Raw genomic sequence first — 22,579 nt, forward strand, 5'->3', positions numbered from 1 at the left:
GCTGGTCACGTGACATCCACAGGCAGGGAGCAGAGAGAGGAATGCCAGCGCCCGTGGAATTGTGTCGCCCAGAGTCAGGCTCTTCCCGCCTCAGCCTAAGCTAGGTGGTCCCTCACGGGCATTCTGAGGGGCTCGCATCATCTAAACGGTTTAGTCCTGTGGGGTTGCCTGTGTCAGCATCACAGGGAAATACAAACAGTTCTGTTTTCATGGCATTTGACAGGAGGCAGGTACAGTGTGTTAGGAGATGAACGGTCCTGTGAAGGAAGACAAATAAAAGCAGGGATGAGACGGTGGTGGTGGGTGTGCAGGCTGCCACTGTGGGTGTGGGAGCACACCCAGCTGGAAGGAACCAGAGCATGCAGATAAGGGGGAGGGGCCCAAGAAGCATTGCAGGCAGCAGGGACGAGCCAGATGAGCCAGGGTATGTCTTACTATGCAACCCGAGGCTGACCCAGTTGGTCTAGGATGAGACCCAGATATCTGATTGTCTTTATCGGCTCTCCAGAAGGTTCTGGGAGGTCAGCCCAGGGAACTACTCATAAAGTCATTCAAATCGTGACTCACAGGACCTGTGTGAGGGAAAAATGTGAAAGTAAATAAACACCATACTTCTTGGGTAAGAAGGAGAAATGGAGGAGAATCAGAGTGAAGTGGGCATCCAGGCAGCGGTGGCAGGACACGGCATTAATCCAGCACTCAGGGAGGCAGGGACAGGTGGATCTCTGTGAGTTCAAGGTCAGCCTGGTCTACAAAGCGAGTCCAGGACAGCCAAGGCTACACAGAGAAAAAAATAATAAGAGCCTCAAAATAATAATAAGAAGAAGAAGAGTGAAGGGGAGAGCACACAAAATGTTGGGGTACCACCCTTTAGAATGCTCTTTGGGCCTCTCTTGGTGGCATACTCCTTTAATCCCAGTACTCAGGAAGGCAGAGGCAGACAGTTCTCTGTGAGTTCAAGGCCAGCCTGTTCTACAAAGGGAGTCCAGAACATCCAGGGCTCCATAGAGAGACCCTGTCTCAGAAAAAAAAAAAAAAAAAAAATATATATATATATATATATATATATATATACATACATGCATACATACATACATACATACATACATACATACATACATACATACATACATACATACATGAAGTACGGGCCATTTGGGAGCTCCAGAGACAGTGCAGTGGTTAAGAGCACTTGCTCTTACACAGGACTTGAACTCATACCCAACACTCATGTCCAGTGACTGACTGCTGCCTGTACCTGCCTGTACCTCTAGTTCTAGGGGACCCAGCACCCTCTTCTGTACCCCACAGGCACCTATATGTACATGCACTTGGCCACACACAGATTCACGTGCACTCATAAATAAATGTTTTGTAAAAATGACATTCAGAGGCCAGGAGCCTGGTGCAGGTCCTTTCCCTCCTTCTCATTAATGCCACAGGGACAGCTCCCCAGACCCTGTCGCTTATTCTCAGTCCCCTATGGTGGCTTGACTACATGGAAACACTCCGGCTCACCTGGACATGGAAGGACTTGCCTGGGTCTCTGGTTCCCAGTGCACAGCACCCTCTTGCTTAGGCTTTCCTCTGAGAGCTCTGTCACTCTTAGGACCTCAGTGTGAATGCGTTTCTCCCGTGTCCATGGGAGGAACTGTGAGGCTAGCTGCTGTGCTCCTCCTGAAGACAGTGCCATCAATAGTGTTTGTCAGCAGGTATCATCTGTTGATTGAAGTGTTAGCAACAAATGATAATTGCCTCAAGTGGGAACTGCAAAGGGTCTCCAGGGTGGAAACAACACAAAACAGATGTTAGGGACTAGAGAAGTGACACAGTGGTTAAGAGTATGTAGTTCCATTCCAGAGGACCTGAGTGAGGTTCCTAGCTCCCAAATCAGGCAGCTCACAACCTGTATTCAAGTACCAGGAATCTAGTGCCCTCTTCTGGCCTCTGTGAACACTGCACTTATGTACACAAAGCTATACTCAGATACAATCTTTAACCAGACTGTATGTCTTAGGGCAATTGTAAGTTCACAGCAGAAGTGAGAGGAAGGTACAGAGAATGCCAGACCTCCCTGAGCCCACACATACACAGCGCCTGCTGCCTGCAACCTCGTGTCCCCACTAGAATGGTGTGTCCCCTGCATCTTAGCAATCCTGTGTTGACCCTGCACAGTGACGCAGACCATGGCTCATGTTAGGTCCCTCTGCTGGGTGTATATTCTGTGCCTTCACACAAATGTGCCAAAATGCGTGTTTGCTAGTACAACATCACATACAGGACTTTCACTACCCTAAACCACTTTTATGTGGTCTCTGACGCTCACAAAAACAGAAAAAGGAGGGGGTATGCGCCAAGGAGGGGAGGGGTGTCATCTGTAAAACAAATTCTCCAAAAGAACAAATGACTAGTTTGGAGTAAAAAGTGCTGGCACAGGCTGTCTCCAAACGCCTCAGAGGGCCTGCCTTATAGCCAGAGTTCTAGGTGACACGAATCATTGCAAGCGTGTGAATCATGCCATGAGTCACCCCAAACTGCAGCATCCTGACTACTGACTCCTTAGACATTGCATTCCATTGTGTTCTGCTGAAGATGTTTCCTTTATTAGAAATGAGTGTTTGCATCGGCGGAGGAGAGAAGCCCCTTGTGGCTACTGTTTGTAACTGTTGTGTCCAGCCTGCGTCCATAGCTTTTTATGTGTGTTTGGCCTGCGTGTATGCAGAGGTCAGAAGAGAGCATCGGATCAAACTATTACAGAGTCCTGCCTATCTGATTCTCCCTCATGTCTGTCATACCAGAAGTCATCTGGTGGCCGGCTTTTTTTTTTTTTTTTCTGGCAGTCCTTGAGCTACTAACAGCTACTAACAGTTCATGATGTTTAACAAGTGCTTGCTGAGCATTGTGCTAGTTACATTTCAATTGCTGTGATAAAATGCCCAAGAAACTCAACTTAAAAGGAGGAAGGGTGTATAGGAGCCTGAGCCAGGAGAGAGCTGCCCCTGTGGGAGCCTCCCAGGTAATACCTCAGGACCAGGAAGCACACTCTTGTCCTGCAGTCTTGTTTCCCTGTTGTTGTTTCCTCTGCCCTCTCCTGAAATGCCTACCATTACCCCTATTAAGAAAAAAAAAAAAAAAAGCCTTAAGAGGCCCACTCCAATTTTCTTAATGGACCTCTCCTATTTTCTAACTTTTCCTCTTTTTTGAGATTTTATTTTTCTCTTCTGTGTATAGATGTTTGTCTGAATGTATGTCTCTATGTCACATGCACCAGGAGAGCATGTCCGATCGCCTGGAACTGGACTTACAGATGGTTATGAGATGCCCTGTGGGTGGTGGGGATCGAACCTGGGTCCTCTGAAAGAGCATCCTCTTGACCACGCTGCATGGAGCCCTCTCTCTGACACCTCTGGCTTTTTTAAAGACAGTGTCTCATTGTGTCGTATCCCTGGCTCTCTGCAGAGGACCACAGTTTAGTTTCTGGTACCCATGTCAATTGGCTCATAACTGCCGATAGCTCTGGCTCCTGCAGAATCTCGTGCTTCTGGCCTCCATAAGCACCTGCACTCGTGTAGACACACAGGCACCTAATTAAAAATAAATCCTTAAAAAGATCAAGTTTTAGCCAGGCATGGTGGCACACACCTGTAATCCCAGTACTCGGGGAGGCAGAGGCAGGCAGATCTCTGTGAATTTGAGGCCAGCCTGGTCTACAAAGCTAGTCCAGGATAGCCAGGGCTACACAGAGAAACAAACAACAACAAAAACTAAATAGCCTTTGCAAGCTGGGGCTGGGTTTTTAGCTAAAGCTGTGTATGTTGAGCTGCAGCTGACTTCCCTAAGCGGAGGTCTATTTGCTACTCAGTATGTGTTATACTATAGTGTTTAGTGCATAAATATCTGTAGTTATTTCTGTTGGTTCATAGAAATCTTACTTTTTTTCCCTTTCTTAGGACAAAGTTAAACTATAATCCTCCAAAAGATGACGGATCCACTTATAAGATTGAACTTGAAGGGATATCGGTAATGGTTATGAGAGAGATCCTGGATTACATCTTCAGTGGGCAGGTATGGTGAGACCCAGGGGCCAGACCTAGCAGAGACTTCCCTGCTTTCAGAGCGGCACTGCCGTGTCATCTTCTGCCCTCAGGGAATCTATTGGCTCCTCCCTGGCGATGGCCCCACACACATGCTCTTTCAGATTCCATCCCTAAAGGAGCAACACAGTTAAATCATAGACCAAATCCCAATTTATGCTCTTCTGAGCTCCACCCTCCAGGCTCAGATTCAAAGAACATGGTGCACCCTGCAGCGCCGACTCCTGCCTCCACATCTTGACTCTGATCTTGCACAACATCCACCCTGTCGAGACCTCTCTCTTTCTCTCTCTCTCTCTCTCTCTCTCTCTGTCTGCATGGAAAGAGCAGCTTCTCTGGCACTGAGGCTTGTTCTGTAGAGACAGTTTCTTGTGGGGCATTGCCATGAAAGGCACCTCGCATTGGAGGCTACCCTTATTATAGTACTTGAATGCTGGCAGCCCTGTGCTTCACCCTCTCCCTGCCCCCTCTTCCTGCTTTTCCTCACTCTCTGTGCCACATTGTTTCTGGAGATGTGATTATACCCAGGCAAGAAATGGTAAGCGCCTAGATTGCTTTTGTTTCTTTGCCTCCCCGGCCCTGTCCTCTTCATGTAATTTAAGTTCTAGCATAGGACTCTTAGGTCTCTAGAGGATACAGAGATGGTTCAGTAGCTGAAAGAGCTTGCTACTCTTCCAGTCCCCAGCACCCACAGCAAGTTGCTCACAATTGTTCTGGCGTCCGTGTGTGCACATACATGCTCACACATGCATACACAAATAAAAATGAATCTTTAAAAGAAAAAACAAACAGAAAGGAAGAGTCATGAGTCTGGTGGATATATTGGCCAGAGAGCAGAGCAGTGTGTAACACACTTAGGTCTGTGAAAGTGTGTTCTACCTTGTTTTCTCCAAGATCTTGCCCCTTGCCTTCCCCATTGAACCCTTCATCACTGCTGTTTCCCTGCCTCCCCTCTTCTGAAAGGTCTGTTTTTCCCACTAGTTTTCTAAGTGCTTGGGGGGGGGTGTTGCCTGTCATTCCTAAATGCATTCGTTCTGTCCACACACTCTGGGATTCTAGTCCCGGCGAAGTGTGTGGTGTGAGTATTGTGGTATAGTATTGTGAACCAGTGTAGGGAAACTCTCTCCTAAACACAAGGCAGTGTGTAAACACACTGTGTAGCAAACACAACATGTGTGATTGCTGAGGTGACTGAAGTCAGAACCGTTTTGGCACAGCCCCAGGAAATCCTAGAAACGCCGCACAGCAGGCACACATGAGACATATGAGCAGCCTGGTCCAGCAGTCTGGGCAGTTGTGAGCACAGCAAGCGCCAGGCCTCTGAGGGCCTGCTCTGTGCGGGCTCCAGCTGCAGCCTGGGGACCGTCTGCAGGTTGACTGCTAGGAATTGTCCCAGTTTAAACTTTAGAGTCCAGGTGGCAACCTAAGCTTTGACGAACTGCTGAAGTAGCTGTTTGGTTTAATTGAGATGTGATTTGGTGTTCTTTCACAGGTTTGTATTTGGATAGCCTGCAGTTGTTTCCTGTCTTCTGGCCAAATTTAATACTGTTGAGTCTGGGGGTGTGGCTGAGTGGTAGAGCCGTTGCCTGGAGTGTGTGAGATCTGGGTTCCATCCAGAGTACCACAAAAACAGAAATAAAAGAAGAGGAGGAGGCCTGGAGAGATGGTTCCATGGGTAAAGGCTTCGCTGCCAAAACTTGACGACCTAGTTCATTCTTCCAAACCCACATGGTAGAAAGAGACCATCAGTTCCTGAAAGCTGCCATCTGACCTCCCCAATATCCTGGCGTGCATGCGCACAGACACATACACACACACACACACACACACACACACACTGTCTTAGTTAGTATCACCATGGCTGTGATGAAACACCATGAGGAAAGGGTTTATTCAGCTCACACTTCCACAGCACTGTTCATCATCAAGGGAAGTCAGGACAGGAACTCAAGGTAGGAACCTGGAGGCAGGAGCTGATGCAGAGGCCGTGAAGGGGTGCTGCTGCTTACTAGTTTGCTCAACCTGCTTCCTTTCTTTCTCTTTCTTTCTTTTTAATTTGTTTTGGTTTGAGCTTTTATTTGTTTGTTTGTTTTTGTTATTGATATTGTTTCTCTTTGTAGCCTTGATTGTCCTGGACTCTATTTGTAGACCAGGCTGGCCTCAAACTCACAGAGATCTCCCTGTCTCTACCCCCTGAGTGCTGGGATTATATGCTTGCCCTACCTACACTGGCTGCATGCTTTCTTATATAACCCAAGATCACCAACCCAAGAACAGTCCCACCCACAATGACTGGGCCCTCCTCCATTAATTACTAATTAAGAAAATGCCCTACAGCCTCTCCTACAGCCTGATCTTATAGAAACATTTTCTCATTTGAGACTTGCTCCTCTCAGATGCCTGTAGCTGCTGGAGCCCGACAGCAGAGCCGAACGGTTCTTGAGTTGGGAGTGAGGATTAAAATTAATAAACTAACACACAACACACACGGGACTTTTCTCAGAGGCTCCGGACTCGACCAGCCAGAAGCCGCCTGACTTTTTTGCAGAGAGCTTTTAAGCCAGAGTAAAAACAGCTCAGAACAATGGGTTAAATTCACAAGGAGGTGAAGCAAGAGGTGTGATCTTCACAAGCTATCCCACCTGCTGTCACAAACAGGAGATGGACTTGCAAATTCTTCCCGACTTCAGTGAAGGCCTGGTAAAAGCAGTCTTTCCGCTGAGATTTAAATATCAAAGCAGCTGCCAGAGCCACGGCTCCCGACAGGTCTCCCTTTTTTATTTTTTTAAAATTGGCCATAACTTAAGAGTCATGGAGCAGAAGATTGTGCCTGTCTTAGGTTGTTTCCCTCATAAGATGTATTCTTACCTGTCATCGATACATGAGTTCCATCATTCATGCTGTCTTGGTTTGAACATATCCCAGAGAAACATTACTTGTTTCTGACTACCAACCTCTGCTAGGGTAGACCCTGGGGTTTGATCTTGTGCAGATCAGATCAGCTTTGACATTCTAAAAGGCTTTCAGGAAGGTTTTAGTTGCCACCAGTAGGAGCGCATCTCCTATTGGTGAGTCCAAAATAACACTCCATAAAAGTGACTTAACAAATGACTCCTTGTGTAAATTACCAAGTCTGAGAAATAGTCACAGGAACCATAGTAAAAGGCTATCGAGCAATCAGAACCATTTGAAAGCTTACAAATACAGTTTGTTAGTTTACATTGAAGGTAAGAAACATTAAAGTTTGAATCTTGTTAACATTTCCAAACAATAAAAGGAGAATTTACATAGGCAGTTACAGGGCCTCCCAAGAGTTTCTGAAGTAAGCTTGTTTTGGTCTGCTGAAAACCAGAGTCAGACCAAAGTTTCACAGTTAGTCCTCTTTTTTATTCTTTTTTTATTTTGTTGAGAATTGTCCTTATTAACAGAACAATCAAGTCCAGTCCATTGTATAAGAGGTTTCTCTGCATTACGTCTTCTCCCAGGAGCAGAATGAAAAAAAGCGGGTCAGGAGCTTAAGTCCACTGCAGCTTTTTGGTCTCAGTCAGGGCAGCATTTATGATTGTCTGCAGCCGGAACATCCTCCTTCTGGGGAACAACTCCTGCAAATCGTACCAACCTTTCTGGGATCCACCTGGCTCTGTGTCCTGTGGAAAAAGCACAAACATACCCTCTTCCCCATATTGATGTGGGGTCGGGGCCCTGCCATATTCCAGTAATCAGATCTTTCCATTTTACTTGGGCATAATTATCTTTGGTATTAGGATGCCACAATTGATCAGCCGCAGAACGGCCTTGTACGTCCACATTCAAAAAATTTTAAAATAAAGAGAGCATGATTAATATTTGGGGATATGACTCTCCCCTTTTTTACTTTTTGCAATTGGTTTTTAAGAGATCCATGGGCAGGCTTTATAATTTTTTAGCCTTAAGGATTGTATGGCATACCTGTTTTATTATTTTTAAAAATGTTGAGAAGCTTGACTAATATATGCCGTACCGTTATTAGTCTTTATAATGGAAGAAATACCAATTGTAGTAAAACATTTTAGTTTTTTAAATTTTGGGATATGAGTAATGTCTATTTGTTATTTAGAATGGTTTTAACCCTAGGTTTTAAGTAAGTTAACTTTATGTTACAGATTTTAAACATAGCCAATGACCAATAATCTATAACCAAGACCTACTAAATATGGTAAACTTATATCTTCAAGACAGACAAACAAAACATCGTGTTATTTGTTGAATTTAAATTTTTATGAATATTGAAGCTTTGTAGCAGAATTAACTATTAGCTTTCTTACTGGAAAAACTGAGAGGCTGCCTCTTTAATAGTTTTTCCTTGTAGGGTGGCAGCCATAGCTATTTCTTTAGTATAAGACGGCCGATGTCAGAACATAACCAAATATAATCAGAAATATCTCCTTCCTAAAGAGTCTCAAAGCTGCTTGGCAAGCACTGTTAGCATTCTCATAAGCTAATTGTTTTACTAATAATAATCCAGACTTTTCATCATTTATAAGTCTGTTTGCTGCTTGCAGTAATCTTGCCACAAAATCTTGAAATAACTCAACAGGTCCTGGACAGATTTTAGACAAATCTTCCACCTGTCTACCTGCTTGTGGAAGTTTATTCCAGGCCCTCCGGGCAGTGGTATTTACCTGAGCATATACGGCCACATCAAAATCCAATTGTTGTCCTATTTCCCTGTAGATTCCTTCTCCAGCAAGCATGTCATAAGTTATAGGAATTCCCTGAGCTCGATTAAGTTCAGCTGTAACTTGACAATGCTCTGCAAATTCTGACTTCCATAATAAATTATCTCCTCCTGATAAGCACGTTCTTGTTAACTGTTTCCAGTCCCCTAAGCAGAGGGCCTCAGTAGACAAGGACTCCAACAGAGCCTGAGTGAAAGGCGCTGTAGGACCATTTTGGGAGCATGCAGCTTTCAATTCTTTTAATTGTTTAAAAGGTATAGGAGCATGAACTCTCGCCATATTACCCTGTCCATCAGGTTGCTCCAGAACTGGAAAACCATAAAACTCAGTTATATCTTCTCCATTCTGCCTAGCTTCTTGTAAAGAAGCTTGTAAGGGCGATACAGTTGCCCGTACAGTGGACAAAGGAAAAGGTCCCCTTGTCTTTTGGGCCACTGCAACTGTAGCAGTCCCAGGAGGAGGGTCCAAACCTGCAACCAATGATGGAGTTGGAGTGGGGGATTGAGCCTCTTTTTCTCTAGCAGTTAATTCTCCAATTTTTCTGTTTATCTCCTCCAAGCCCCATTCCAGTCTTTTAATTTCTTTTTTGCCAAGGCTTACGCTTTTTAACATGCATAGCCTGAATTGGAGGGTATCTCTCAGAATAATACTGATCTGGTTCTTCCTCCAACTCTGCAACCTCATTAGGATGTAAGTCTTCCTCAAAGTCTCCTTCTGGCAAGAAATTGCTGTCATCATGAGGGAAATATAACTCCTCTGGAGTAGCTTATGGTATAATATCATTTTCTCCTAAAGCCTGCCATCTTTCTAACCTCCTTCTCTCTGAGCCTGAAAGTTTAACTTTCTCAGTTTCCTGCTGCTTATACAGACTATCTTTAATTAAGTTCCATACCAAAAAAAAAAACACTAGGCTAATGCCCTGTCCCATTTTTATTCTCGGATTTACTCACCTCACCCTTTCTACTTAATGATGCGAGCTCGCCAACAACCGCGGTGTCCTTCACTGATTCCCTGTATCACAAGTCCCATGTCCGAGTGCCAATCTGCCGGAGCCCGCCAGCAGGCCCAAGTGCTTTGGCACTGAGGAGATATAAAGCCCCTCTCTGGTGGCTTGCACCCACTTGGCATACCACTGGGGAGACAGCAACCTTGATGTATCTGAGGATAATTTCAATTTCCACAAGTAGCAGAACTTAACTGTTCCCAAAAGTTCAGTCAGGTTTTTGTGTGAGCTGCAGATGTGAGCACGTGTCTGGGCTCCCTCAATAGGATCCTGCTGGCACAGGAAGCAAAAGCTTGGACAGGTAGGATAAGAGTCAGACACATCAGTAGGGCAGCGGTGGTACACGCCTTTAACCTCAGCACTTAGGAGGTAGAGGCAGGTACATCTCTGAATTCCAGGCCAGCCTGCTCTACAGAACAAGTTCTGGGAAAGCTAGGACTAGACAGAGAAACCCTGCCTAAAATAAACAAACAAGCAAGCGGGCGGAGAGATAGATAGATAGATAGATAGATAGATAGATAGATAGATAGATAGATAGTCAGATAGATAGTCAGTCAGGCACATGTGCTGTGAGGGAAGGTCGCATGTCATTTGAGGCCTTAAAGCTCTTATTACAGGGCCATCACTACTAGTGATCATTGGAACTGGGGACTGGGAAAATAGCCCAGTGGTTACAAATGCTTTCTTACCCCTTGAGAGGACCTGAGTTCAGTTCCCAGCACCCATTTTGGCATCTTGCAACTACCTGTAACTCCAGCTCCAATGAGATCCAATGCCTGCAACCTCTGTGGGCACCTGCACTCGTGGGCACACACATAATTAAAAGTAAATCCTTAAAGATACAAGAAAAAGGTTGGGAATTTCCTGTGGGCCAGACTTCTAGGTTAGTGGTTTGGGTCTTTTGTCTGCATCCAGCTCTAAAATGTCTGTGGTGCTCTTACAGATCAGGCTAAATGAAGATACGATCCAGGATGTCGTACAGGCGGCCGACCTGCTGCTGCTGACGGACCTTAAAACCTTGTGCTGTGAGTTCTTGGAGGGCTGCATTGCCGCCGAGAACTGCATCGGCATCCGAGACTTTGCCCTGCACTATTGTCTGCACCACGTGCACTACCTGGCCACCGAGTACCTGGAGACTCACTTCCGGGATGTCAGCAGCACAGAGGAGTTCCTGGAGCTGAGTCCACAGAAGCTCAAAGAAGTGATCTCTCTTGAGAAGCTGAATGTTGGCAATGAACGATACGTGTTTGAGGCAGTGATTCGGTGGATAGCACATGATGTAGAGATGAGAAAGGTACCTTCTTCCACTCAGGACATGCCTTGGGTTTTCTTTTCACCGAGGTGTTTATTTACTTTGTGTGATGGGTAGGGATGTGGTCTGTTGCGAAAGCAGGTGGGGGTGAGGGGGTGGGGGTGGGGGGGTTGTCCTTCTGGTCCACCCAGATAGAAAGGAGGAACAATCCCAGTGCCAGGCTGCAGTCCTGGGTCCTCAAGTGACCAAGGCCTAAGCCCTGGACAGAACCAAAGGCTCACACTCCAGCCCTGAGAGCCAGGAGCCTGTTTGTCCAGAATATTTAGTCAGACTTGTAGCTGTAGATGATCAGGTTGGAGGCTTCTTGCTCGGGGCTTTAATTACCAATGACTCTGGCTTTTGACAGACATATCCTAGGCTGCTAGCAACAGTAAACAGCAGGGTTCCTTCCTACAGATATTACCGCTCCTGAAGGGCCTCAGGTGTTGAGGACCTTAGCTCCCACAGAGCTGAATGTTGTGGCTCTCGGGCCTAGGATTTCTGAGACGCTTGTGTTTTACATCTTGGCAGCTCTCCGGAACTCTTTCAGTAACAGGGCACATGGTCTCTACTTTTCAGCTCTTTACAGCCTCCATTATCTCCTGCACCGCAGCCCTGGACACCTTATGGACCTCTCCAACTGTCTCACTGCTGCTGTTGGTGCACAGCCATCACTGCTTTATTTTCTTCCATTCTTCCATTCTCTCTTCTTCGCATTGCAGCGCGTTAGGGTCTAACAGTTAAGATCAAAGGTAGAATGAAGGGCCACTGAGGAAGAACCTGTGGGGGGTACTTAATATTGCAGTACTAGGGATAGCACGGGAGGGCAGCTCCCAGGTGGCATAAAAAAGTTTTCCGCTATAACGAGAAAGAAGGTGTAACAATGGTGTTTGGAATAATTACAGCCACCCTTCAGGACTGTTAGCATGGTACAGTCCCTCATGTCTGAGCCAGAGAGGAAAGGGCTGTGTTTGTGCCAGTTCCAGCAGACCTTCATATCACTGAAGGCCTGTTTGCACTACCCTCGGGCTGGTGCCAGGGAAATGCTCCCACCCTGAGCATTTCCCTGGCATGAGTGAAAATAGCTGCTGGAGGGTAGTGAGGCTTGTGATGGACAAACAGTCAGTGTAGGCTGTCTAAAATGCTTTGATACCTTAATCCCAGAAGTCGGTAGATCTCTTTGAGTTCAAGTTCAGCCTGGTCTACGTAGCACGCTGCATAACAGCCAGACCTATATAGGATTCTGTTTTAAAAATAATAAGCAAGCAAGTAACAACCAAAACTGGAGGGCTGGAGAGATATCTCACTGGTTAAGAGCATTGACTGTTCTCCCAGAAGACCTGGGTTCAATTCCCATCACCCACATGGTAGCTCACAACTGTCTGTAATTCCTGTTCCAGAGTATCTGACACCCTCACATAGACATACATGCAGTCAAAACACCAATGTACATAAAATTAAAAAAAAAAAAAAAAAAAAAAAAAAAAAAAACCCTCAACAGAAAAGGTCTAGGAGTGGCAGCTGGTGGAGGCTCTTAGAGAATGTTGGCTTTTAGGTCCCCATTGAGATCCCACAGGGAATGTAGCTTGTTTTCAAGTCTTCTCTCCAATTACTTGTTTCAAAATAAGAAATGTGTTGGGTTGGTTTTAGAGAATAGGTTTTGGAATGCATAATTACACTACACTGTTCATTGTTCTTGGCAATGACAGACTCCGCCGTGGTGATTATCTTGTAGTTTTCAAACTGTAGGCCTGTGAGGGTGAACACTCAGAAACCACGCCTGTGGACTTAGCTGCAGTTAGGCCACCTAGTCCTCTGTTCATTAGGTAACTCACAGAAGCTGCTAGGAGACCCTGTTCCTCCCTGGACTGTGCTGGGTCAACCTCAGGAGCTCAGGGTGGCCTGCTTATAGGGAACATGGCAATCCTTTGGCTAACCCGACTCCTCAGAGCATGGAAAAGTATGTTTTAAGTTACTCAAGGGTGTCCCCTTTCCCACAGAGGCCGTACTGAGTAGTTAGTCAAGATCAGGTCTGTGGCCAAATCACCCAGAGCATGCCTAAGCATCAGAGATGGCCACTGACACCAAAAGTACCCAAAACTGTGAGATAGTTTTGAACCATGATCATTGCAGGAATTATACAGTTCTGGGAATTCTTTTTTAACCTTTGCTGATTTTCTTAGAATATTGATGTTGATCTGTTATCCAAGTTTATCCTCCTAAGCTTGCTGTACCATCCTAGAGCTTCCATGAGTGTGGTTTTGTCACAGCCCATCCAGACTTGTGAGATCAAGCAATGTGATCGTTTCGCTCAGTTAACCTACTGAGGTGGGACCCTTCAGCATGAGGGAAGCTCGTGAAACTCTATAATGAAATTCAAACAAATGCAAATGAAAGAAAGAAGAAAGGGGGCTGGAAAAGTGGCTGTGGTTAAGCCAGCCTGCTGCTCTTGCAGAAGACCAGAGTTGGATTCTCAGCACACACGTCAGTAAGGCTCACAACCACCTTAAACCAGCTCCCAGAGCTCTGATGCCCTCTTGTACCCTCCCCAGGAGCCTACACAATACACAGGATTTTCTAAAAGAAATATGCTGGGTGCAGTGCTGTAATCCCAGCACTCAGAGAGGCAGAAGGCAGAGGCAGGCGGATCTCTGTGAGTTTGAGGCCAGCCTGGTCTACAAAGCCAGTCCAGGACAACCAAGGCTACACAGAGAAACCCTGTCTAGAAATACTAAAAAGAAAAAAAAATCTTATTGTAAAAGGGGAAGCTAGAGAAATGGCTCAGCAGTTAGGAACATTTGCACTATTATGGATGGCCCAACTTGAGTTCCTAGCTCCCACATTGGGCAGCTCACAACAACCAGTAACCCCAGCTCAGGAGAATCAGATGTCCTCTTCTGGCCATAGGCGCCACACACATAGACACACGTGCGCGCGTGCGCACACACACACACACACACACACACACACAGATAAAAGTAAAATCTTTTTAAAGAAGAAAAGGAGAGTTGGGGGCTGGTGTGCATGTTTAGGCAGGACTGACAGTGATGGTCTCTGCTAATAGACTGGTAGCAGCCGCCCAATGCTGCAAGTCAGAAAGTACGTTTCAGAAGACCTGTGTCATCCCTCTTCTGTCCGTCCTCCTCCATGCGCAGGTCCACATGAAGGACGTCATGTCAGCACTGTGGGTTTCAGGGCTGGACTCCAGCTACCTTCGGGAGCAGATGCTGAATGAGCCCTTGGTACGAGAAATCGTCAAAGAGTGCAGCAACATCCCGCTCAGCCAGCCGCAGCAGGGGGAGGCCATGCTGGCCAGCTTCAAGCCAAGGGGCTACTCAGAGTGCATAGTGACCATTGGAGGGGAAGAAAGAGTGTGAGTGTGGCAGGGGACCTCCGGAAAGGGGTGTGGAGGAAGGGGGAGTTGCAACACACATATACAAAAATGCAGGGTAATTTTCTGTTTCTAAAGTGTAATAGTAATTGACTTTTTTAAGTGTTTAACCATCTGTTAAATGCTTAACCAACTGACAGTGGTTATTATGAGTGGAACTGTAAGTAAAACTTCAATTATGTATTTCCTTAGTTCACGGAAACCCACGGCCGCCATGCGATGTATGTGCCCGCTCTACGACCCCAATCGGCAGCTGTGGATTGAACTGGCTCCTCTGAGCATGCCAAGAATTAACCACGGTGTTCTGTCAGCAGGTACTCTCAGCTCAAGTCTAGCAGAACACTGACCAAGTAATACATTATTTCAGAGTTATTCAGGTATACGAATGTGATTTTTGCCTGTTGTGGTGGTGCACAGCTTTAATCCTAGTACTTGGAAGACAGAGGCAGGAGGATCTCCATGAGTTGGAGACCAACCTGGTCTCCACAGTAAACTCAGATCAGCTAGGGACATGTAGTTGCACACTGTCTCAAAACGAAGTTAAAGCTGGTGGAGCTCCAGCACCGCCCGATACGATGACATCTGGATTCCAGGGATCAAACTCAGGTTGTCAGCAAGCTCCTTGCAGCAAGCTCTTTTACCTGCTGAGCCACATCTCCCGCCCCTTTTTCTTCCTCACCCATTTTATCTTCCCATTTTGCCTCTGCACTTAGACGTCTGCTCAAGCATGTCAGACGCTTCGCCTTCTCTGCTTGTTTGTATCAGCTTCTGTCCTTTTAGAGGAAGGTTCTCTATATAGTTCTGGCCATCCTGGAATTCACTGTATAGATCAGGGTGGCCTCAGACTCACAGAGATCCCACTGCTTCTGTCTCCCAAATGCTGGGATTAAAGGCACGCACCACTGCCACCCAGCAGCTTCTAGCTTTTTTCTCTCTGTTGCAAAGTTAATGGTTGCTTTTGACTTGTCTTTTCAGCTCTGAGAACCTATTAATCCGTCGGTGGGATTTTTAGTTTTTATGTCTGTCTGTGAGTGTGTTCAGTATGCCGTCATTTAGTAGTTTTGCATTTCTTGGGATTGTGGTCAGTATTGCTGCTTTGTTTCTCTGGTTACACAGGACCTCAAGTCTTTGCAGCACTGTTTCCAGGGTTTGCTTCAGCTCATATTCCATAAGACCAAATCTCTAGCTATGCCTGAGAGCCTTTGCTGGATGCTCTTATTCATAGGAATGGCTAATGCCTTGCGACGTGACAGGCAGCCTGCGGCTTGGATGAAGGCTTTCTTTATCCTATAGAGATTTTTGCATCTGTTCCTGACAGTCTCCTGAAAAGACTGTTGGTCCAGAATTGAGTTCAGCTTGAAATTTCCTAGACAAGCAGGAGGTTTAAATCAGTTGAGCTGGCCAAGGTGGAAAAAGGCACTTGCTACCACACCTGACGGCCTGAGTTCAATTCCTGGGACTGACACACTGGAAGGAGAAAAACAACTCTTATAAGTTGCCTTTTGACCATCACACATGATCCATGCCATGTTCACATGCACATATATACGCACATACATAATTTTTTTAATTTTAATTTTTTGAGAAAGTCATACATGAGTCGTTTCTCCCTCTATTCCCTCCAACTCTTCCCATGGCCCTCTTGAAATTAATGACCTCTTTTCTATAATTTATGTGTATATGTATACATATGTGTGTGTGTGTGTGTAAAGTCTCCTGAGTCAATTAGTGTTGCCTATACATGTCTAGGGTTGACCATTTAGGGTTGGGAAACCTATTAGGGGCTCATCCCTGGAGAAACTGACTCTCCTCAGCATCCATTGACTGCCTCTATTGCTTCGGCTGGAAGCACGTGGGACCTTATAAAATTTCCCCCATCCCTGTTGGCATGGAGACTGGTATGGTCTTGTGCAGTCAACCAACTTGTTGAGAGTTCATTGACACAGCTTCCCCGCCGTGTCTGAAAGACACTCTCTCAAAGCAAGTTGAGTACTGGTTTGAGCTGGCCCACTTACTCATTCCCTCATTTTGTACGATGTTGGAGGTAAAACTTGGGTCCTTGTCTGCACTGGCCATGTGCTTTACTGCTGAGCTCACCACCATCACTACCCCAATAGCAGGCTCGACAGTGAGTCTTTCATTCTGTTTCGAATGTCAAGTGTCCTCTGCTAAGAATCCCTGTGATCCTGAGACTAGATGTGGACCATAGGTTGGATGCTGCTTGAGACTCACAGAGCTAGAGAATAATGTAATAAACTGAGGCATCCCTGAGCTGCCTGGTGCCTGAGGGGTGGTACCACCTTTCTTCTCCTCCTGTAGGGTGAGAATCACCTCAGAGACTGTATTGAGTAAAGCAGAATGGCCAGAGTGACTGACAAGTTTGGCTCTGTCACCAAAGGGCAAGAAGACTTGTCGGGGCTGAGGAGGGTAGCTTTCAATGCCAGGCCTCTGCACTATTGTACTTGCTGAGGGTGTCCTGTGTGTCCCTTCCCTTTTTTTACAGAAGGATTTTTGTTTGTGTTGGGGGGCCAAGATGAAAATAAGCAGACACTGAGCTCGGGAGAGAAGTACGACCCAGACGCCAATGCATGGACCCCACTGCCACCCATGAATGAGGTATGGCACACTTGTCTCTGAGGTGTGTTTCTTCTCCCCTTGGCACTTTTACTGGGTGTGCGTTCCCAGGCAGGGCAAGAAGAGGCAGCCTGGCCTCGCCCTGCCTGGAGCATGCTCTCCCTCGTCTCCCCCTCCTGCTTTTTCCTCCCCTGTCTCCTCCTGGCCCCCTGCCCAGGACCACCTCCCTGCAGAGACCTACGACCTGTTCCTCACCTCCCTTACTGCTTGCCCCATTCTCAAGATGCCTTCCTTACTGCCTTCCTCTCTCTATGCTGGGCCCCACGTCTGCACACACTGCCTTTATATATTCCTCAGAGAGTCCACAAGCCGGGAATTTCCTATGTTCTGTTTGGGCTGCGGATGAATGATAAGCACCCCAGACTTCCGTGATTCTTGGGACTCTGGCGTGCCTCCCTGCTCCCCATCCTGGCCATAGAGAGTCCACACTATATGCTGTTGACATCTTTCACAGTCACCTCAGAAACCCGCCTGCCCATAACTGCACAAAAGCAATACCATGGAGCCAGTTGTCCTAGGAGGCTGGCACTCTTCTGAGCTCTGTAGGTTAAGCACAGCATCTCTGTTGATGAGCCTACATCTTTTATCCCTGGTCCTGAGGAGTGAGGCCCTGTCTGTTGTGCCAAGGAAGCAACACACAGTGTGGAGGCATTCTAAGGAGAAACAGTGTGAACAAGGCTCCTCTTTGCTGGAACACTGGAATAACATCCCCTTTTGCCTACAAAGGTTTGTGCTGTCTTTCCAGGCGAGGCACAACTTTGGGATCGTGGAGATAGATGGGATGCTGTACATCCTTGGAGGGGAGGATGGCGACCGGGAGCTGATCTCCATGGAGTGTTATGATATTTATTCAAAAACCTGGACGAAGCAGCCCGACTTGACCATGGTTAGAAAGGTAAGTGGCACAGTCTGCTGCAGTGCCTTCCAAGTGTCCCTTTGTGGGCTTGGTTGTTGCTGTGGGATCACACCTAGGGCCTCACATAGTTGTCTTCTGCTAGGCAAAGTCCGCAGCACACATCTTTACTTCTTAAGTATGCCTTTGGCACAGCTGAAAGTGCTCAGAGGATCAAGGCTCCAGAGTTCCATCTCTGTTGGCAGCTCGCCTTCATGTCAGCAGCCACACATCATATCGTGGTAGCGTCTCTGTGAGCAAATGTTTGTCTCTGAGCAGCGGTGCTGATACAGGGTCCTTTGTGAATGGCTGGGTCTCTCCCACATTCCTGACTCTCCAAGTGAAAACCTACAATGGCTTCCTTCTGCAAGCCTCTCTCAGGTAGACTCAGTTTATAGCTGAGGTTAGACAGCTCAGGTTAGAGCTGTCCATCAGTCCTTCTGGCTATGGCTCTGGGTTCATGCCATGGATATCCTGTCGTGTCCTACTGTGTACACTTCTGCCTTAGTTAAAGGTCTGTTGCTGTGAAGAGACACCATGACCACGGGAACTCTTATAAGGAAAACACTTAAATAAGGCTGGCTTACAGTTTTAGGGGTTTAGTCCATTATCATCATGGCGAGAAGTGTGGCAGTGTACAGACAGATATGGTGCTGGAGAAGGAGCTGAGATTCCTACATCTTGATCATGGGGCAGCAGAGGAAAGACTGTCACACTGGGCTGTAGCTTGAGCATATGAGACCTCAAAGCCCACCTCCACAGTGACACACTTCCTCCAACAAGGCCACACCTCCTACTAGGGCCTCTCTTTATGGGCCTTTGAGGGCCATTTTATTCAAACCACCACACCATCCAACTAAACAGTGTGACAGCAATTGAGCAACTTACTGTTCCAAAAACCTTAACTCTTGGGAACGCACATACTGGTGAAAGGAGACAGATGCTGAAAGTCCACTTCGTTCCCAATCTCACCCAGTGTGGTATGGGCGGAACTCATAGCTTGTGCATACCAGGCAAGTGCTGTGCCACTGCCTACATCTCCAGCACTTAAAGGTTAGATAATGGGGACATCAAGATGGCTGGGGGCTGAAGGTGCTTGTTGCCATACTTTATGACCTGATGTGTCAGAATCCACATGATGAAGGAAGAGAGCCTTCCCCCCCCAAAAAAAAAAAAAATTATAAGATTATGGGCTGAGATCTAGTGTAATGGCAGAATACCGGCCTGGCATGTTTGAAGTTCTGGGTTCTGTGCCCAGCATGGTCCCCCAAAAAGGAAAGAAAAGTAGAGTTGCTGGCTTCCTTTGCTGAGGATGGATGAAGACTCTGAGGATTTCCAGTGCGTATGCACCCATGGCATCACGTTAGGGGGCATCATGGTTTTGCTGTTAAGAGTCAGAACTTGTCTTACATGTGACCATGCTCTCTGGGCCATTTGCTCTCTGTCCATCCAGTTCTAACAACAAATGGTACCTTTCCCCACGATTGTTTTTTCCTTTCAGATTGGCTGCTATGCAGCTATGAAAAAGAAAATCTATGCCATGGGTGGAGGATCCTACGGAAAACTGTTTGAGTCTGTGGAGTGTTACGATCCACGGACCCAGCAATGGACTGCCATATGTCCCCTGAAAGAGAGAAGGTGAGGCAGAGTGTGTGCCCATCAGTGCGCTACTGTTGACGTATGAGGCCTCACGGCCTGGCAGCTCCTCAGACAGAAGGCCCACATGCACATATAACGCAGAGCTACCACAAGGCAAGAAAGGCCAGCGAGATCACTCGGTGTGAAAGTATGTGGTGTGCTCCACAAGCCTGGAAATGGTGTTCAGATCCCCAGTACCGGAGGAAATATCAGGCTGTCCCAGCACTGGTTAGGCAGAGACAAGGAATCCCTAAAAAAGCTGACTAGCTGGACTAGCCCTGTCGACAAACTCTGGGATCAATTGAGAGACCTTGCCTTAATAAGGAATCAAGAAATCACTACTGATGTCAGCCTTGGGCCTCCACATACACACACAGCTATACACATAAAGACAAAAGCAATTGGGTTGGGCATGATGGCATACATCTGTCATTACAGCACTTGGAGACTACCGAGGCAAGAGCACTGCTGTGAGTTCAGGGCTAGTCTGGTCTACACAGTGAGTTCAGGCTGCCCTGAGGTCTCAAAAAGACCAGCAAATAAAAGAGCAATAGTAGAAGAATGAGGGCTAAGCTCCAGAGTTGTAAGCCAGCACCTGTGTTCTGTGGCCCTGCAGGTTTGGAGCAGTGGCCTGCGGTGTCGCCATGGAGCTGTATGTATTTGGAGGAGTCAGGAGTCGAGAGGACATCCAGGGCAGCGAGATGGTCACCTGCAAGTCTGAGTTCTATCATGACGAGTTTAAGAGGTAATCAGTCTCAAGGCTGCCACGCCTGGCCTCTCCATGCATCAGACAGCCTTGAGGCTCTCCTGCCTGGCCTCTCCCTTTGTGCTTTCAGAGATGTGACTTAGCTTTGATTTCCAGTTCTGCCTGAAATGTCCCTCATCCGTCTAGTTAACGTGGCCCTTTCCAAAACTACACTTAACTGTCACTCTCCAGAAAAAGCCTTTGCCATCTTCTTCCCGATGACTCACGCACGCCCCTCAGTCCCTGATCTCTTATCCTCTGCACATCTCTCTGATTTTGTAACTGCGAACTGTGCATGCACACAGGGCAAGGTCCCATGTGGTCAACCCATATTATGCTCCAGCATCAAACCTGACCGGCCCCAGATGCTCCATCATGTATTAGAGATACTAGGACACTGACAGGGACCAGAAATGTGGGTTCAGCAGATAAAGGCACTTTGCCATCAAGCCTGATGACCTGAATTCAATTTCCAGGACCCCCAGATGAAAGAGAAAACTGATTTCCACAACTTGTCCTGTGACTTCCATATAGCTTGTTAGTGCAGGCATACACACACACACACACACACACACACACACACACACACACACACGAGTAAGAAAAACCTTTTTTTGGGGGGTGAGGGGTTCAAGACAGGGTTTCTCTGTGTAGCCTTGGCTGTCCTGGAAATCACTCTGTAGATCAGAATGGCCTCAGACTCAGAGATCCACCTGTCTCTGCCTCCCAAGTGCTGGGATTAAAGGCATGAGCCACCACTGTCTGGCCAAAAAAAAAAAAAAAAGAAGAAAACTTTTTAAAAGTGCATGCTACACCCTGGTGTGAGCCTGTGGCAGGTGCCACCCCAGCCCTCTGCTCACACACTCTCCCATTCATACGTGCAGGTAGTGTTCACACTGCAGTGGCCTGTCCATGTCCCACGGGAAGCCCACTGCACACAGTGTGATCATACGTGCTTCAGTCATGTCCCCAGAGGGGGGTGCCATAGGATAATGTCCGGTTTCTGTGCCTTAGACATGCACAGAAATGCTGCCTGGTCTGTCACGTGCTTCCCATCTCGGATAGGTTCAGACATGCCTTTACGTCTCAGTATTAGCGGGTAGACTGTCAGGGGAACTTGCCAGACAGAAAATGAGCCAACTTCAAATGTATTTGCTGTGTGGGGTAGGCAGGGGATGTAGAGGCTTGTTACATTCTCCTTTGACATGCCACTGTGGGGCCGGCTGCTGCAGTGGGGAAGAGCGCATTAAGCTCCTGCCCCGCTTGATTAACAAGCAGTAGCAGTGTGTTTGGCTTTTGGAAAAACACTGACAAAGCTCGTTCTTTCTTTCTTTTTTTTTTTTTTTTAAAGATTTATTTATTATTTATACAACATCCTGCCTGCACACCAGATCTTACTATAGATGGTTATGAGACGCCATGTGGTTGCTGGGGATTGAACTCAGGACCTTTGGAAGACTGTTCTTAACCTCTGAGCCATCTCTCCAGCCCCTGACACATCTTTTTCATGATGAATGACTCCGTGCATAGTCAGCTGAGCTGCGACTTGTCAGAAGTGGTTTACTTGTGTTTTTTATTCTTTCTCTCTGTTGCCTTGGGTGGGACTCAAGTCTGGCTGTAACGCTTTCCAGCTGTCCTGGGCCATTCTGTGTTGCTAGAACCATGGTATCCCTTCCAATCAGCCTGCTCCACGTCTGCTGTTGAGGAGCTTGACCACCTGTTCTAAGTACAAGCCTACAACACTGTGGGTAGAAGTAGGGTTTCCTGGTTCCTATTTGTCTCCCTTAACTTTTTCCTTTTCTTTTTTGAGGGTCTCACTCCGTAGCCCTGACTGGCATGGAACTCTCTATGGTCCAGGCCTGCCATGAGCTCACAGAGATCTGCCTGCGTCTGTCTCCCCACCAGCCCTGGCTTTAAATTTATTTTTTACTATTTATTTGTGTCTATGTGAATGTGTGCCATGTGTGGGGGTGCTCAAGGAGCTCAAAAGAGAGTGTGAGATATCCAGGAGCTGGAGTAGTGAGTACCGGACGTGGGTGCTAGGAAGCGAACTCAGGTCCTTTGGAAGAGCAGCCACCACTCTTGACCACTGCCCACGTCCTCATCCCCACTTGTGCATTAGAAGAGGTTAGGGAGTAGGTCAGTCAGGAAAGTACTTGCTGCTCAAACCTGG

The 22,579-nt window shown here is 46.9% G+C and overlaps 1 protein-coding gene across 2 annotated transcripts in view; it reads left to right on the forward strand.

Annotated features, from left to right (window-relative positions):
• Positions 1 to 22,579, forward strand: part of Gan (gigaxonin) — a 57,629-nt gene that overhangs the window by 19,775 nt on the left and 15,275 nt on the right. Inside the window, exons 2-9 of one of the 2 annotated variants that reach the window (XM_055620906.1) lie at positions 3,951 to 4,065; positions 10,759 to 11,109; positions 14,262 to 14,479; positions 14,690 to 14,811; positions 17,001 to 17,113; positions 17,877 to 18,026; positions 19,525 to 19,661; positions 20,278 to 20,406. In XM_055620906.1, the coding sequence (XP_055476881.1) occupies positions 3,951 to 4,065; positions 10,759 to 11,109; positions 14,262 to 14,479; positions 14,690 to 14,811; positions 17,001 to 17,113; positions 17,877 to 18,026; positions 19,525 to 19,661; positions 20,278 to 20,406 (1,335 nt within the window). The remainder of the gene's footprint in view (positions 1 to 3,950; positions 4,066 to 10,758; positions 11,110 to 14,261; positions 14,480 to 14,689; positions 14,812 to 17,000; positions 17,114 to 17,876; positions 18,027 to 19,524; positions 19,662 to 20,277; positions 20,407 to 22,579) is intronic. The other variant, XM_055620907.1, reaches the window with a different exon arrangement.

Source organism: Psammomys obesus, unplaced genomic scaffold, assembly GCF_907164565.1.
Source record: "Psammomys obesus unplaced genomic scaffold, mPsaObe1.curated_primary_1811, whole genome shotgun sequence".
Classification (NCBI taxonomy): domain Eukaryota; kingdom Metazoa; phylum Chordata; class Mammalia; order Rodentia; family Muridae; genus Psammomys; species Psammomys obesus.